This window comes from Salmo salar, chromosome ssa12 (assembly GCF_905237065.1).
Source record: "Salmo salar chromosome ssa12, Ssal_v3.1, whole genome shotgun sequence".
Taxonomy (NCBI): domain Eukaryota; kingdom Metazoa; phylum Chordata; class Actinopteri; order Salmoniformes; family Salmonidae; genus Salmo; species Salmo salar.
In genome coordinates this window covers 28,290,736-28,305,427 of record NC_059453.1, presented here as the reverse complement: position 1 = coordinate 28,305,427, position 14,692 = coordinate 28,290,736, and the positions used below count along the sequence as shown (strand labels likewise).

At 45.6% G+C, this 14,692-nt stretch overlaps 1 protein-coding gene across 6 annotated transcripts in view; it reads right to left on the bottom strand.

The window, feature by feature from the left end:
- Window positions 1-14,692, bottom strand: part of LOC106564686 (patatin-like phospholipase domain-containing protein 6) — a 36,062-nt gene that overhangs the window by 14,724 nt on the left and 6,646 nt on the right. For 4 of the 6 annotated variants that reach the window (XM_014130929.2, XM_014130932.2, XM_014130931.2 and 1 more), the window contains exons 3-25: window positions 14,552-14,605; window positions 14,229-14,316; window positions 9,638-9,720; window positions 9,433-9,524; window positions 9,141-9,281; window positions 8,730-8,889; window positions 8,195-8,275; window positions 7,013-7,141; window positions 6,828-6,908; window positions 6,283-6,490; window positions 5,924-6,024; window positions 5,475-5,654; window positions 4,868-4,945; window positions 4,266-4,471; window positions 3,506-3,637; window positions 3,119-3,242; window positions 2,700-2,889; window positions 2,431-2,580; window positions 2,132-2,195; window positions 1,873-2,041; window positions 1,412-1,594; window positions 687-805; window positions 165-321 (exon numbers count right to left, since the gene is read on the bottom strand). In XM_014130929.2, coding sequence (XP_013986404.1) covers window positions 165-321; window positions 687-805; window positions 1,412-1,594; window positions 1,873-2,041; window positions 2,132-2,195; window positions 2,431-2,580; window positions 2,700-2,889; window positions 3,119-3,242; window positions 3,506-3,637; window positions 4,266-4,471; window positions 4,868-4,945; window positions 5,475-5,654; window positions 5,924-6,024; window positions 6,283-6,490; window positions 6,828-6,908; window positions 7,013-7,141; window positions 8,195-8,275; window positions 8,730-8,889; window positions 9,141-9,281; window positions 9,433-9,524; window positions 9,638-9,720; window positions 14,229-14,316; window positions 14,552-14,605 — 2,970 coding nt within the window. The remainder of the gene's footprint in view (window positions 1-164; window positions 322-686; window positions 806-1,411; window positions 1,595-1,872; window positions 2,042-2,131; window positions 2,196-2,430; window positions 2,581-2,699; window positions 2,890-3,118; window positions 3,243-3,505; window positions 3,638-4,265; window positions 4,472-4,867; window positions 4,946-5,474; window positions 5,655-5,923; window positions 6,025-6,282; window positions 6,491-6,827; window positions 6,909-7,012; window positions 7,142-8,194; window positions 8,276-8,729; window positions 8,890-9,140; window positions 9,282-9,432; window positions 9,525-9,637; window positions 9,721-14,228; window positions 14,317-14,551; window positions 14,606-14,692) is intronic. The other 2 variants (XM_014130930.2, XM_045691194.1) reach the window with 2 other exon arrangements.

Here is a 14,692-nt window from a genome sequence, read left to right as displayed (position 1 = left end):
AGATGATCACTCATTATGTGATCAAGACGAGTGATTCTGTGTCTCGCCATGCTCAAACTGATCCCCTCTAATACGCTACATGTCACCTGACAAAGGAATGTGTCAAATGGTCAGATACAGGAACAAGAGAAGTGTAAGATGGTATAGCGATGGGAGGATCAGACCTTGGACCACTCGCGGGCTCTCTGCTTGGTGCGCACCGCACTCCTCTCCTCGGCGTACAGCGCCCCGATGAACGACCCGATGGACGTCCCGCCCACGATGTCGATGGGAATCCCTGCCTCCTCCATGGCCTTGATCACTCCCACGTGGGAGCAGCCTCTGCGAGAGTGACAAGAGACAACAACCAATCAGAGAGGAGGAATTTCACTGTCTGTTTGAGGACGAAAGAGACTAACTTTGCCTGCATTTCTTCCACTCCTTTCATTCATTTGAAAAGATCTGAAAGAACAAGACTAATTCGATACTACGGATACACTGAAGGACATTAAGGTTACAAGAAATCTTGATAATAATCAACAGAAGACAGGACTTCTCACGCAAAGAGCTGTGGTCCCATGACTGTCATTGAAAACATGCATTTGATGATGTAGATAGTGTGGAGTAAAGAACGTACTTCTTGATCATCTACAAAAGAGAGTCTAGCACAAAAGAGAGGTGTTCCTATAAAAACTAAGTCCACTGACCTGGCTCCTCCTCCTCCTAGCACCACAGCGATGCTGTTCCCAGTCAGTACCCGGGCCAGCCGAGAGAAATCACTGTGTCTGTCCGCTGTCTTCTCAAACACCTTCTCGTACACCTCCCTCTGCACAAAACACACACAAAGTCAAATTCAGATGATAATCAGAGCAATCTATAGGCTTCCATGCGCTTGAAACGAGAGCATGTTTAACCATTCAGACTTGGGCCTGGTTAGCGACAGTTGCTATCCACCGAAGCGCTGTAATTGGTTGGTAAGCTTGTCAGTGGATCATTTCCCCAAAACGACCTGGGCTGGGTTTCCCAAAGCCTTTGTAGCTAAAGCACTATGTTATTTCTCATGAAAACAAAAACTCATGTTACTCATAGAACAGCAAAGTGCTTCATTTTGAGCCGTCACTCCGTGCAAGATAAAACGAAAAAAAAAGATATAGATTGGATTAAGAGGACATGCTCAACAGGTTATTAAAGTTTATAGAAAACATTTTCTTGCAAACAGACTAGCCTCCTCTCTTACCACATCGTCAGAGCTCTCTTTACAACTGTCCTCATCCTCCATTTAATGGAGGAACACAATCAGATGTGGGCAAAGGTCGGTGTGTAATGAATGAATAAACGAGTGAAAGAAAAAGACAAAACAAACGAAAGTTAGGAAGAGAGAAAGTAAAAAAAAGAAACAAAGAAGTCACGGCATCTCCCCAGGGAGTCGCACCAGTTTTGAGGGGCTGCGTCGTGAGAAGACCCGGCGGGGGCAGCGGAGGTGGAGGTGTCCAGAGCACCAGCTCCTCATGTTGAGCCACTCTACGGTCCTGGAGGGCCCCGAGCCGTCCTCTTTATGGAGCAGAACCAGCTGTTTCAGAGCCCTCACCGCGGTGTTCTCCAACATCTGCTCTAACTAGAGGAGAGAGGAGAGGCATGGTTAGATACAGTACTGAGGATGAGACGCAGTCAAAACTAGACTGCTTTTTAAAAATAATCTCTACAAATAAATATGAGGTTAATGTATAATTTCACAACTAAAGTTTTAAATTGAACAAATAAACGTAACTAGGCAGCTTGTAAGTAGAGTAGCTTCAAAAGTCAACCAATCCTCCAAACACTAGCAACCCATCCTCCAGTTGAGCCCCACCCAAATCAACCTCCAGCTCTTCACCCTTCCCCCGTCCGTCCTACCTGTCCCAGTGCAGGTTCCTGTTCCCCCAGGCCCACAATGAGGATGCAGTCAGCCTGTCTGATGCAGCGCTGGGTCCAGGGGGTCATACTGCTGTCTGTCTGGTACAGGACTATCCTGTTGATGTCCTCCTGCTGGGCCAGCCAGCCAGACAGACGGTACTCATGGATACTGTTACGAGGGGAGAACGAGCGTTAAGAACAACCAACTGGTATGGATACTGCAGAGGGAGAGAGGAAGAAGAGAGGGATAAAAACGGACCTATCCAGAGCGGAGGCCCCCAGTCGCTCTCTGATGATGTCACTGGTCAGCAGCAGGGTAGGTCCTACACATCAAGGACAAATATGTTTAATATTTTAGAGAGAACAACTGATGTATATAAAATTGAATATCATGGTCGCTCAATGTAACAATTTAGTTAAGAACAGAACAACTTTATTGTCCACAGAATCTAGTCACATTAGGCAGATGTTTCATATTAGTTAATAGTGATTACAAGACGTTCAAGTCATAGTAAGGTTTGATTGACAGTTACTATGCTAGTCTCTAGAAGTGTGTACCTATGGCGCTGAGGGCATGGCTGAGCTCCAGGTTGAAGGCGTTGATTGGCACCTCGTCACAGATGGGCAGTACGGCCACAGTGGACAGGTTACTGGCCGGGTTGGTGACGTCAGGGCTGGACGCTACGCTGGACCGGCCGAGGGCAGAACCTGGAGGAGGACGGGGGGGATTAGAAAAGGAGAGAGAAGTACATGGCTTTATCTAGAGGGCAAGTGTGTGTATGCATACAGCACATGCCTGTGTACTTGTGTGTCTCACACACACACACCTGAGAATGGTCCGCGGGCCTGTTGCAGGTTCCCCAGGATCTTCTGTCCCAGCAGGTGGATCAACCTGGTGACCACCTGTGGGTACCTCCTCTTGATGTTGTTGAGCGTTCCCTCTGGTAGCTTGACCAGCTCTGTGTCTCTGACCGCGTGGACCGTGGTGGCTCTGGGCTGTCGGGTCAGAGCCTCAACCTGGGGAAAACAGGAGGAGATAGTAAGAGCTCCAAAATCATGGGATTTAAAAAGGTATAGAGTCCCCAATGATCTAATACAACCCACACACACACACACACCTAATATAAATAAATAAGGTTTACTTTATTCTGAATATTAGCTTTATAAGCTAATATAGTAACAACATATTCTGCCTTTACAGAACGACCAGAACGATGACAGCTGTAGAAATAGGTCAAAGTCTCACCACTCCTATGAGGTCTCCTCGACCGTACTCTCCTACCAGCTCCTTCTTCCCGTTAGCTTTACGTATAACAGAACGGAGCCGTCCATTCAGAACTATGTAGGTGCAGTCCGACTGGTCATCCTGCCTGGAGATAGGACGAGAGGAGGTGGAGAACAGTCAGTTCAGTTTTCATCAGATTGCCTGCCTGCCTGCCCGCCCCCCCCAAATAAAAGAGTTGTTTGGTTTCAGGACAGTGTACATTTGAACCTGTCAAACAAAAATACCTTCAGATAGGTGACATTGTCAATCAGAAAAAGTTTGCCTTCTTGTAAATAAAAACAAACTCACTAATACAGATTTTCTGGTCAAATTAAAAATACCGTCATAAGAGAAGATTTGTCCAGATACCTATAGAGGGCTCTGCCAGCCTCCACAGCCATCCAGTCTATGGCGAAGTCCATCTGTCTGACGAAGGGGGACATGCGGATGGCTACGGTGTGGGCTGCACTCAGAACCACACTGGGCTGTTCTCTCATGATCCTAAAGACAGGGGGCAGCACAGAGCACACCAGATCAGGAAAAACACACAGACAGTATCTTAGGGGAGGCAGTCACTACGCTTAAATATCACAGCAACTGATAAATAAAGCTAGGGTTAGGGGAAGTGCTAGCCACTTCCGTCCTTTTTACCACAACCAGATAGATAGTAATAACCAGCATCTTATTAGCAGTAAGACAGTTGTGACAGAATGAGAAATGCATGTTTGGAACTGAAGCAAACCTACTTGTAACAGATGGTTTAATATTCAACAGTCAGTGACAGCTGGTATATTTCATGTAATAATTCAACAAACTGCATACCTCTTCTAAACCCTAGTTAGGCTTAAACTAAAATGTTCCAGCTTAATGCCCAGACTGAACGATACCCCTTTCACACAGAAGGGTTTATCCCAGGGGTAGGCAACCCTGTTCCTGGAGTGCCACGGGTGCAGCAGGATGTTGTTCCTACTAGGCACCACACCTGACCAACTGAGCTAATTGATCAGTTCAGTGATTGGCTAAATTCTTCCAGGTCAGTCAAAAACAGGAAGTGCCTGCAGCGCTCCAGGACCAGGTTTGCCTACCCCCCTGCTTTAGTTTCTCTCTAGTCTGGTCTCTAGACACCCACTCGTAGAAGTCAGACTTGGAGATCTTGAGGAAGGTGCAGTCTCTGTTGGCCTTGATGGTGAAGATGAGGGGTTCTCCAGTCAACACGGCCAGCTGGCCCACCATCTCACCCGGCTGGGTGACAAACAGACACACCGCATCCTGCTTGTCGATCATCCGCTGGTACACGTGGAGACAGCCGGACAGGACGAAGTGGAGACTCACATCCTGAGAGGAGAAGAAAGAGGGACTTCAGATTTCATGTCTCATGTTTTGGTGTGTTTAGAGGGGTTGAAGAGAGGGGAGGAGAGGAGGGGGGAAAGAGCTGGGGAGGGGAGAATAAAGTATATGGGAAAGAGGGATTTGGAAGTGGAAAGAAAGGTTTTTGATATTGCAGATTCCTATGTTTTGGAGACTTCTCCCTCATAGAATTGGGTGATTAAACAGTCAGGTTGGTATGTATTGTCGTGAAGATAAACAATTTTGACTTTGCAGCTGGTCCATCTAGCAGAAATAGCTCAGTTCTGCCTCCATGGCAAGATTCAGGACAATAAACGTCAACCTGCATTAAAACAGAGGATAGAGGGAAGACATCTTCCCTCTCTCCAAACCTCAGTAAAGTACCTGGTCTCCTTGTCTAGCCAGCACGGTTCCTGCCTTGGCATGGTGCAGAGTCACTCTCCCATTCAGCAGAGCAGGGTCCTGGCAGAAGAAGGAAAAAGAACAGAACGAGAGAAAGAAAGAGTGAGAAAGCGTTTGAGGGAGGGAATGAGGAAACGCTCTTTGTGGTGAAACATCTGGATTCCCTTTTTGCTCTCCTGGGCTGCAAATCAAGAGGGTTGGCAAATATACAGAAGGAGACAGAACTTTCAATATGGTACATTTCAGATGCTCGGTGCCAACCATAACAGTAGATTGTGAAATGGAACTGTAATAAGCTTAGATAAAGAGTCAGAGGGAGAAAGTGCTGGGTGATGTAAGGAGACATGTTTTGAAATGGGGAGGTACAACTTGAACTTGTCCAATAAGAACACTTTGGGGTTTTGCGTTTCAAAAGGTCTCATCAAGACATGGTACATTAGCCCAAAGGACAAAGTAACTTGGTGACAGTTTAACACAATAAAACAGATAAATACCACATGATTAAAATTGTTACTAGAGTCATGGTTGCATAGATAGTAACCTTAGCAACCATCGACTGACCATGTACTAAGTAGTAGTTAGTACTAACCTCTATCCTCATGAGTTTGAGGAGCTCCTTCAGGGCCTCCTCGAACAGGGCAGGGCTGGGGCGACCAGGGACGGGTCCTGGTCCTGGTGAGAACTGGTTGTCCGGACCCCCCTCCTCCTCAGGGTACAGGTACACCCCCGACGGCACCTCGTCTACGGTCACCCTCCTCTCCCGCTGGTCCTGGGGTAGGAACAGAAAACATGGAGGGACATGAATGTCAATTACTGTACCCTGTGCCTGGTCTACTTTGAAGTGCAGATCTGTGACGTACAAAGACAAGAGTTAGTGGTCTACTTTGAAGTGCAAATGTGTATTTTAGTGCACTAGGATGACTGTTGAATTACTCAAAATGTCTGTTCTGTTTTTATTTCAAATGTAAATACATGTTCTATACACGTGTCACTAATATCCAACCTTGTGTGTGAGCGCATGCATGCGTGTATACTGACCCGTGTATAGGTGGGTGGCGTGTTGCCATCCTCAGCGGAGACTGAGATCCGTCCTCTCTCGTAGGCCATGTCGAAATCCGACCGCAGATTCTTCTGCATGCCTGTGTGTAGACACCGCACACACACACCACAGAAATCATGTTGACACAAACAAGTGTAAATGCCACAGTCAACAGTCTGAGAAGCAACAGAGCTAAGTTACATACTAGGAACACAAAATGCACTAATGTCAAATTAGGTCCCTAACATGCAGTAAAAACTGGACTGAAGCCACAGAGCTAAAGTTACATACTAAGAATGTCGATGTTACCATACGGACAGAGAGAGCGATTGAGAGACCGACAGAAAGAGGTACTCACCGGCGATGTCTACAGGCATGGAGATGGTCCTGCTGAGGGTCGGTGGGACTGTGGCTCCATCCTTCCCAGGATCTGGTGCGTCCTTCACGGCGGCCTCGCGGTCCTCCACGGGCACGGTCAGGCTACCGAAACGCTTGCCGTGGCGCTGGGGGCTGGTGCGGGGCACGGGGTGGGGGGACAGGGGCAGCAGGCGCAGGAGCTGCATCTCCTATAGGGAGGGGAGGACAGGGGTATGGGGGAAGAGAGAAGAGGTTAGGGTCAGTGAAGGCAGGCTAGCGTTGAATTAGCATCTTTATAATTACCAGGTCAGAACTTGAAAAGTGATTAGCGGTAGTGTTAGCGTTGAATGACTCAATCGTAATGAAAACAGCATGTCTGATGTAGCTTCAGCTAATGAAGTAGCATTCCTGGTAGATGAAGTAACGAACAGAATGTCCATGTGTGGGTGTGTGTTGTTTGAGGATCTGGGTGGTTTAATGAACCGTGGCGCTGTGTGTGTGTGTGTGTGTGTGTGTGTGTGTGTGTGTGTGGGGCGCTTGACTCACGTGGCTGAAGAGCTCGTTGGTGAGCCCTAGGTAGTTGTGCAGCGCCAGAACTGTTACTCTTTGGAGACGAACCATGATGATCTGCATGAGAAGACAGAGGGAGGAAAAGGTCCCATGAACATCAAGAGAAAACACACGTCCACACCTGGTGACAATCACACACACACACACACACTACAGCTTACCTGGACAACCCGCACCAGGCTCTCAGGGTACTTCTCGAAGATGGAGAGGAAGGCCTCGACAGGTAGACGCAGTACGGTGGACACCTCAGCCGCCCGCGCCGACACCGTCCTGTACGGCTTCTGGTGTCCCTGAAACACACACACAGTGATAAGGTTCACACACACAGAATATACTGTACTAACTCAATATTAGTGACTTTACAGACATTTTGGAGACTTGAGACATTTTACAAGTTCCTATTTTCAGCAGTAAAGGGAGGGGAAGTTTGTGTTGGGAGTGCTTTCACATGCTAGCTAGGTGTACCTGAAACAAACACAATGACAAGGCTCTTTCATCACTGTCCTATATATTTAGTCAGTTAAGAACACATTTTTATTTTACAATGACGGCCTACTCGGGCCAAACTCCCCCCTAACCCGGACGACGCTGGGCCAAATTGTGCACTGCCCTATGGGACTCCCGATCACGGCCGGTTGTGATACAACCCGGGATCGAACCCGGGTCTTTAGCGACACCTCGAGCACTGCGATGCAATGCCTTAGACCGCTGCGCCACTCGGGAGGCCATATAGCAGTCAATGAAAACTGAAAGCAGCTGTTTTGCTGCAGTGACTTGGGTGAAGCCTTTTTTAAATGTCCCTGTGACCCACGCACTAACAAAGAACTGAACTACTTAACAAAATGTTTATAGTCTCAAGTCAAGAAGAGGGAACTAGCAGAACACACCAGCAGAAACCATTGCTTTAGAGACATTTTCCACTTCCTTTTCTCAGCCGTAAAGCAAGAGCTCATGGATGTTTGTGTCAGTGAGTTTTCCCAAGACTAAATATAGGGGTTACACGCTAGCTGCCAAATCCTCTTGACTCTAAAGGGTCATGTGTTTAATAGCTCATTGTATACTTATTGGAAGTAAAAAAATCCCACCAAAAGTAAAAGCTGACTTAAGCTTCATGATATAACATTAAATTGCAAAATCATCATGACTTTGATATGATTCAACTTAGCCTCCAAAGCTGAGGCTATGATTCAACGCTAGCTTGCCCTGACTTGTTCCTTGACTAACTTCAAAGTTCTGACTGAAACGTGAAAGGGAAAGACAAAGGGGTGACTCAAACAAGAAACGACACGTGTATGGTGATTTAGGGAGTGTGGAATACAGGACAGGAAGTGGGCGTGTCTTACAGTGATGACGTCCAGGATGCTGAGGAGGCTGTGGACACTGTCTCCGGGGTACACCTCCTTCACCACACCGTCCTTGCCGTCCTAAAAACACACAGGGGTAAAACAGAGTATGTAATAATAAATTAACATAGACAAAAGGCACATACATTTTTGTGTTAAAAAAAGCACAGAAAAACACAGGCAAACAGTACAATTGACAGTTCTCTCAAAAACATTCTGTTCATGTTAAGTCATTCCAATCTTTGCCCAAATGCAAGTTTATCGTGGTCATAACTTTCTAAATTCAGAGATCCTTCCATTTGAGCCTTTTCCTCCATATTGGGATAATCTGAGTCAAAAACGAATAGGTGCTAATCATTATTTAATGTCCTACTAGAGAGTTCATTGTTAGAGAACTGTAAGCCTCTGATAAGTTCCTATTTACTCGTTAGCATGGATGGAGGCTCATTTGCACAGAAGGCAAAAAAAAAAAAAAAATGTAAATGTCGGCCCATAAATGTCTGCCCCCCACACACACACACACTCTCTCTCTCACCATTCCAGTAAGGCACAGTTCTAGTTTTCCATCCTGCACCACGTAGATGCTGCTGTCAGGCTGGCCCGGTCTGAAGACGTACTCTCCCTGTTGGAACTGCAGGAACACCATGTGTTTACACAGCTCCAGGAACAGAGGCTTCTCAAAGTGACCCAGCACACTGCAGGGGGGGATGGAGATGGAGAGATTACTACAGACACACATTTGCTGACCTACATATCACCTTGCATCATAAATAACTGCTCAATATTATTTGTAGATCAGTCAGTCACAATTTACCCATGATACATGGCGGTTTTGATACTCTCAAACACACACACGTCTCCTCCATATAGATAAGGACTCCACAACATCTTAACACACACAGAGTACACTCTACACACACACAAACTCGGAGAAGTCCCTACGTACCGGACGTTCTTGAGCATGTAGAGCACCTCGGAGGGCAGGTGGGAGTTGGCCACGTCAAACTCTGTGAGGTCCGCCTCCAGCACTGAGGGAGGAGGCTCCTTAGCTACCAGGGTGGGCACCTCCTTCTTAAAACGCAGAATCCTGGAAGGAGGAGAGGGGGAGGGATGGAGAGAAGGATGAGAAAGCGGGAGGACAAATGTATAACAGACTATTGTTCTCTACTCTGTAGTCACTAAGTTTGTTAGCATCATGGATATCAGTAGAGTAGAGAGGGTAAACCGTGTTCACACACTTTTTGGCAATGTTGAGCATTTTCTGCTTCTTTTTGAGTCGTGGGCGCGAGGAGGAGGCTGTGCCCACCAGGGAAGAGGTGGACTGGGACACCTGTGAGAGCAAGAGGTCAAAGGTCAATTATGGCAAAAAGACGCATTGTCGAACAAAAGGGTACCATTCTACTTTGCTAGAACCCCCTAACGCATCCCACCACAGCCACTAACCTTGCGCATGATTTTTCGCCCATAGAACATGACCTTGTCCCTCTTGCGGAATCGATACTTGGGGGCCTCCTGGGCTTGCAGGTCTGTGAGAAGTTAAAACATAAATATATGGAGATACTAGAGCACGAACACAAACAGTAAGTCAATGTGAACAAGATAAAGTACCAGTATGAACATTTTAAGATACATTATAGCATTGTATAGCAAGTTAAAACCATATATTCACTACCAAAACTGAAATGAACTGAAAAAAAAAATGATATATACACATATAAAGTTCTTGGGCTGACCCCATTTAGTTGACTGGACGATTGTTTGGTCAACAGGCTGTTGGTCGACCAAGATTTTTTTTAGTCGAGCAGTCGCAAATAGATTTTTTTAAATTCCGTGGAACACGGGACACCGGTCTGATTGGCGTCTGTCTCAGTGGACTAATCCATTGGAGGAGGCAGCGGGGATGCCACAGTCCAAGAAGAAAGGGGGTGTGGCTAGAAGGTATATCTCTCTCCAGAATGGGCTCTTTCCCGCCATTTCGTATACATTCATTGTTTCATAAATTAATTGTGTGAATTCTTTGCCCTTTGATTGTGTCTATCAATTCCCCATTACAGATATCACCAGTAGTAACCAACATTTACTGTTAATTCCCAATCTACAATGTTTGTTTGGTTATGGTAATTTCGGTTAAAATATTATTATTAGGTCTACAGTTGTTTACCGTTCTCATTATCGGAGTGGACACGTTGTTTGCAGTGCTCACAGCCTATGCTACACTCCATTTACGAGTTGTCAATTTATTAATTGTCTTTTGTTTGGAACACTCCTGTCAATGTTGAGTAAGGACGTGCACCCGATTACGCATATAGAAGTAGGCCTAGGCTACCTGGCCTGCACGCTAATGGTGGCCTCTAAAATGTGCCCATTTGGGGATGTTTGATAGCAGTTCTGAATGTCTTAACTCACCAGCACTAATAGGCTGTAGAGCTTCTCAAAGAAATGCTTTCTTCACCTCAAACAGAATGTTAACAAAGTCTGTTTTTAGAATCCATTGAGAATGACAATAGTTTGTCAATGCATTTGAAAAATATTTCCAGCTCTCTCCCTTTCGATAACCACTCAGCATGAAAGGGAAACATCTAATGCTCTGATCCAGTGGAAATGTTATAAAATACCTGGATTACTTCTTATCCCTTGCACAAATAGCCAACAGCTGTGTCTGTCCCGAGCTCACTGGAGCAGGAAACTGAGGGCCGTGGAATTTTTTATACAATGCTACAAGTTTTCTAGCAGGAGCTTCTGCAGGACACAGTTGATACAATGTTTCAAGTTCAATGCAGACAGGCCATGCATTGCCAACTTAATTGATAGGATACTTATATTTAAAAATCAGGATATTTTCTACCTGCAGGCTGCAATGTTTTTATTTGCTGGCTTTATGTAGGCAATTTGTACATAATTGGCAATGGGGATAGTTACTTTAAGATTTGTATCATTTTCATTTAGATTTCGATATAATTTAGATTAAATCACAATGACTTTGAGATACAAAGAATATTATAAATGAAACTGTTTAACAAAAATGTGCATATGAAAATCATAACTGCCACACAGATCGGTAGAAATGTTAAGATAAATTGGTACTCCAAATGGAAAAGGTTGCCGACCCCTGGTGTAGCCTATTAACGGAAAATTCAGGACCTTAACGGCAGAATCTGCGAAGGTGAGCGGGAGGGTCAGCAAAAGATTTAGGCTATCTTGATCCATGGCTTCCTCAAGAGTCATGTCTTAATTATTTAAATCAAACAGTGTGCTTAAAGCATCAGACAAGCTCAGTACATATACAGTGAGGGAAAAAAGTATTTGATCCCCTGCTGATTTTGTACATTTGCCCACTGACAAAGAAATGATCAGGCTATAATTTTAATTGTAGGTTTATTTTAACAGTGAGAGACAGAATAACAACAACAAATTCCATAAAAAACATGTCAAAAATGTTATAAATTGATTTGCATTTTAATGAGGGAAATAAGTATTTGACCCCTCTGCAAAACATGGCTTAGTACTTGGTGGCAAAACCCTTGTTGGCAATCACAGAGGTCAGACGTTTCTTGTAGTTGGCCACCAGGTTTGCACACATCTCAGGAGGGATTTTGTCCCACTCCTCTTTGCAGATCTTCTCCAAGTCATTAAGGTTTCGAGACTGACGTTTGGCAACTCAAACCTTCAGCTCCCTCCACAGATTTTCTATGGGATTAAGGTCTGGAGACTGGCTAGGCCACTCCAGGACCTTAATGTGCTTCTTCTTGAGCCACTCCTTTGTTGCCTTGGCCATGTGTTTTGGGTCATTGTCATGCTGGAATACCCATCGACGACCCATTTTCAATGCCCTGGCTGAGGGAAGGAGGTTCTCACCCAAGATTTGATGGTACATGGCCCCGTCCATTGTCCCTTTGATGCGGTGAAGTTGTCCTGTCCCCTTAGCAGAAAAACACCCCCAAAGCATAATGTTTCCTCCTCCATGTTTGACGGTGTGGATGGTGTTCTTGGGGTCATAGGCAGCATTCCTCCTCCTCCAAACACGGCGAGTTGAGTTGATGCCAAAGAGCTCCATTTTGGTCTCATCTGCCCACAACACCTTCACCCAGTTGTCCTCTGAATCATTCAAACTTCAGACGGGCATGTATATGTGCTTTCTTGAGCAGGGGGACCTTGCGGGCACTGCAGTATTTCAGTCTTTCACGGCGTAGTGTGTTACCAATTGTTTTCTTGGTGACTATGGACCCAGCTGCCTTGAGATCACTGACAAGATCCTCCCGTGTAGTTCTGGGCTGATTCCTCACCGTTCTCATGATCATTGCAACTCCACGAGGTGAGATCTTGCATGGAGGCCCAGGCCGAGGGAGATTGACAGTTCTTTTGTGTTTCTTCCATTTGCGGATAATCGCACCAACTGTTGTCACCTTCTCACCAAGCTGCTTGGCGATGGTCTTGTAGCCCAATCCAGCCTTGTGTAGGTCTACAATCTTGTCCCTGACATCCTTGGAGAGCTCTTTGGTCTTGGCCATGGTGGAGAGTTTGGAATCTGATTGATTGATGTGGACAGGTGTCTTTTATACAGGTAACAAGCTGAGATTAGGAGCACTCCCTTTAAGAGTGTGCTCCTAATCTCAGCTCGTTACCTGTATAAAAGACACCTAGGAGCCAGAAATCTTTGATTGAGAGGGGGTCAAATACTTATTTCCCTCATTAAAATGCAAATCAATTTATAACATTTTTGACATGCATTTTTCTGGATTTGTTTGTTGTTATTCTGTCTCTCACTGTTCAAATAAACCTACCATTAAAATTATAGACTGATCATTTTTTTGTCAGTGGCCAAACGTACAAAATCAGCAGGGGATCAAATACTTTTTTTCCCCTCACTGTATTTGATTTTATTAAAACCTAGTGAATAGACACACACCCTACATGACTAAAAGCATGTGGACACCTGCTCGTCGAACATCTCATTCCAAAATCATGGGCATTAATATGGAGTTGGTCCCCCCTTTGCTGCTATAACAGCCTCCACTCTTCTGGGAAGGTTTTCCACTAGATGTTGGAACATTGCTGCCAGGTCTTGCTTCCATTCAGCCAGAAGAGAATTAGTGAGGTTGGGCACTGATGTTGGGCGATTCGGCCTGGCTCGCAGTCGGTGTTCCAATTCATCCCAAAGGTGTTTGATGGGGTTGATGTCAGGGCTCTGTGCAGCCCAGTCAAGTTCTTCCACACCTGGCATCCGCCAAACAGATTCATCCGTCCGACTGCCAGATGGTGAGCGTGATTCCTCACTCCAGAGAATGCGTTTCCACTGCTCCAGAGTACAATGGCGGCGAGCTTTACACCACTCCAGCCGAGGCTTGGCATTTTGCATGGTAATCTTAGGCTTTTCTGCAGCTTCTCGGCCATGGAAACACATTTCATGAAGCTCCCAACGAACAGTTCTTGTGCTGACGTTGCTTCCAGAGGCAGTTTGGAACTCAGTAGTGAGTGTTGCAAACGTGGACAGACAATTTTTATGCTCTATGCTCTTCAAAACTTGGCGGTCCCGTTCTGTGAGCTTGTGAGGCCTACCACTTTGCGGCTGAGCTGTTGTTGCTCCTAGACGTTTCCGCTTTACAATAACAGCACTTACAGTTGACCGCGACAGCTCTAGCAGGGTACAAATTTGATGAACTGACTTGTTGGAAAGGTGGAATAGTGCCACATTGAAAGTCACGGAGCTCTTCAGTACAGGACAATCTACTACCAATGTTTGTCTATGGACAGTACATGGCTGTGTGCTCGATTTTATACACCTGTCAGCAACGGTTGTGGCTGAAATAGCTTAATATACTAATTTGAAGGGGTGTCCACATACTTTTTGCCATATATGGGAAAAGACAATCGACGACTTTCAGTCAACCAAAAACATTTTTTTTGGGGGGCGGGGACAGCGCTACAAAGTTCTTAGGTGTAAGTGAAGGGCAATCGCTAGAGTAACTGAAGCTAGCACTAATTTCATTTAATAATTAACGGAGAAAACACATTGGAGAGAGAATGTGACACGTACTTCTGAGCTGCATCCTCCGCAGCATGAAGAAGATGAGGATGGCGATGAGGATTATGGCGATGCCTGCACCAATCACCATCCCCATCATCTAGAGAGAGAGACACATGGACAGAGAGAGACATGGACAGAGAGAGACATGGACAGAGGGAGAGAGGGATGTAGAGAGAGAGGGACAGAAAGAGAGAGAGAGAGGGACAGAAAGAGAGAGATGTAGAGAGAGAGGGGCAGAAAGAGAGAGAGGTGTGCAGCCGCTGATTAAAGCATAATTAGAACGACTTCATGGAATGAAACACTGCACGCCAGACCACAACATACGAACGAACCATGCTCGTCTGTAGCTCTTCCTCCACAAACGCCTTGATGTTATTAAACCCTTCCTGTTGGTACACAAAAAAAAAGAGAAGTGTACAACTGTGTAAAATAGCCTATATACTATGTAGACAGGGAGCTTTTACCAGAGCTGG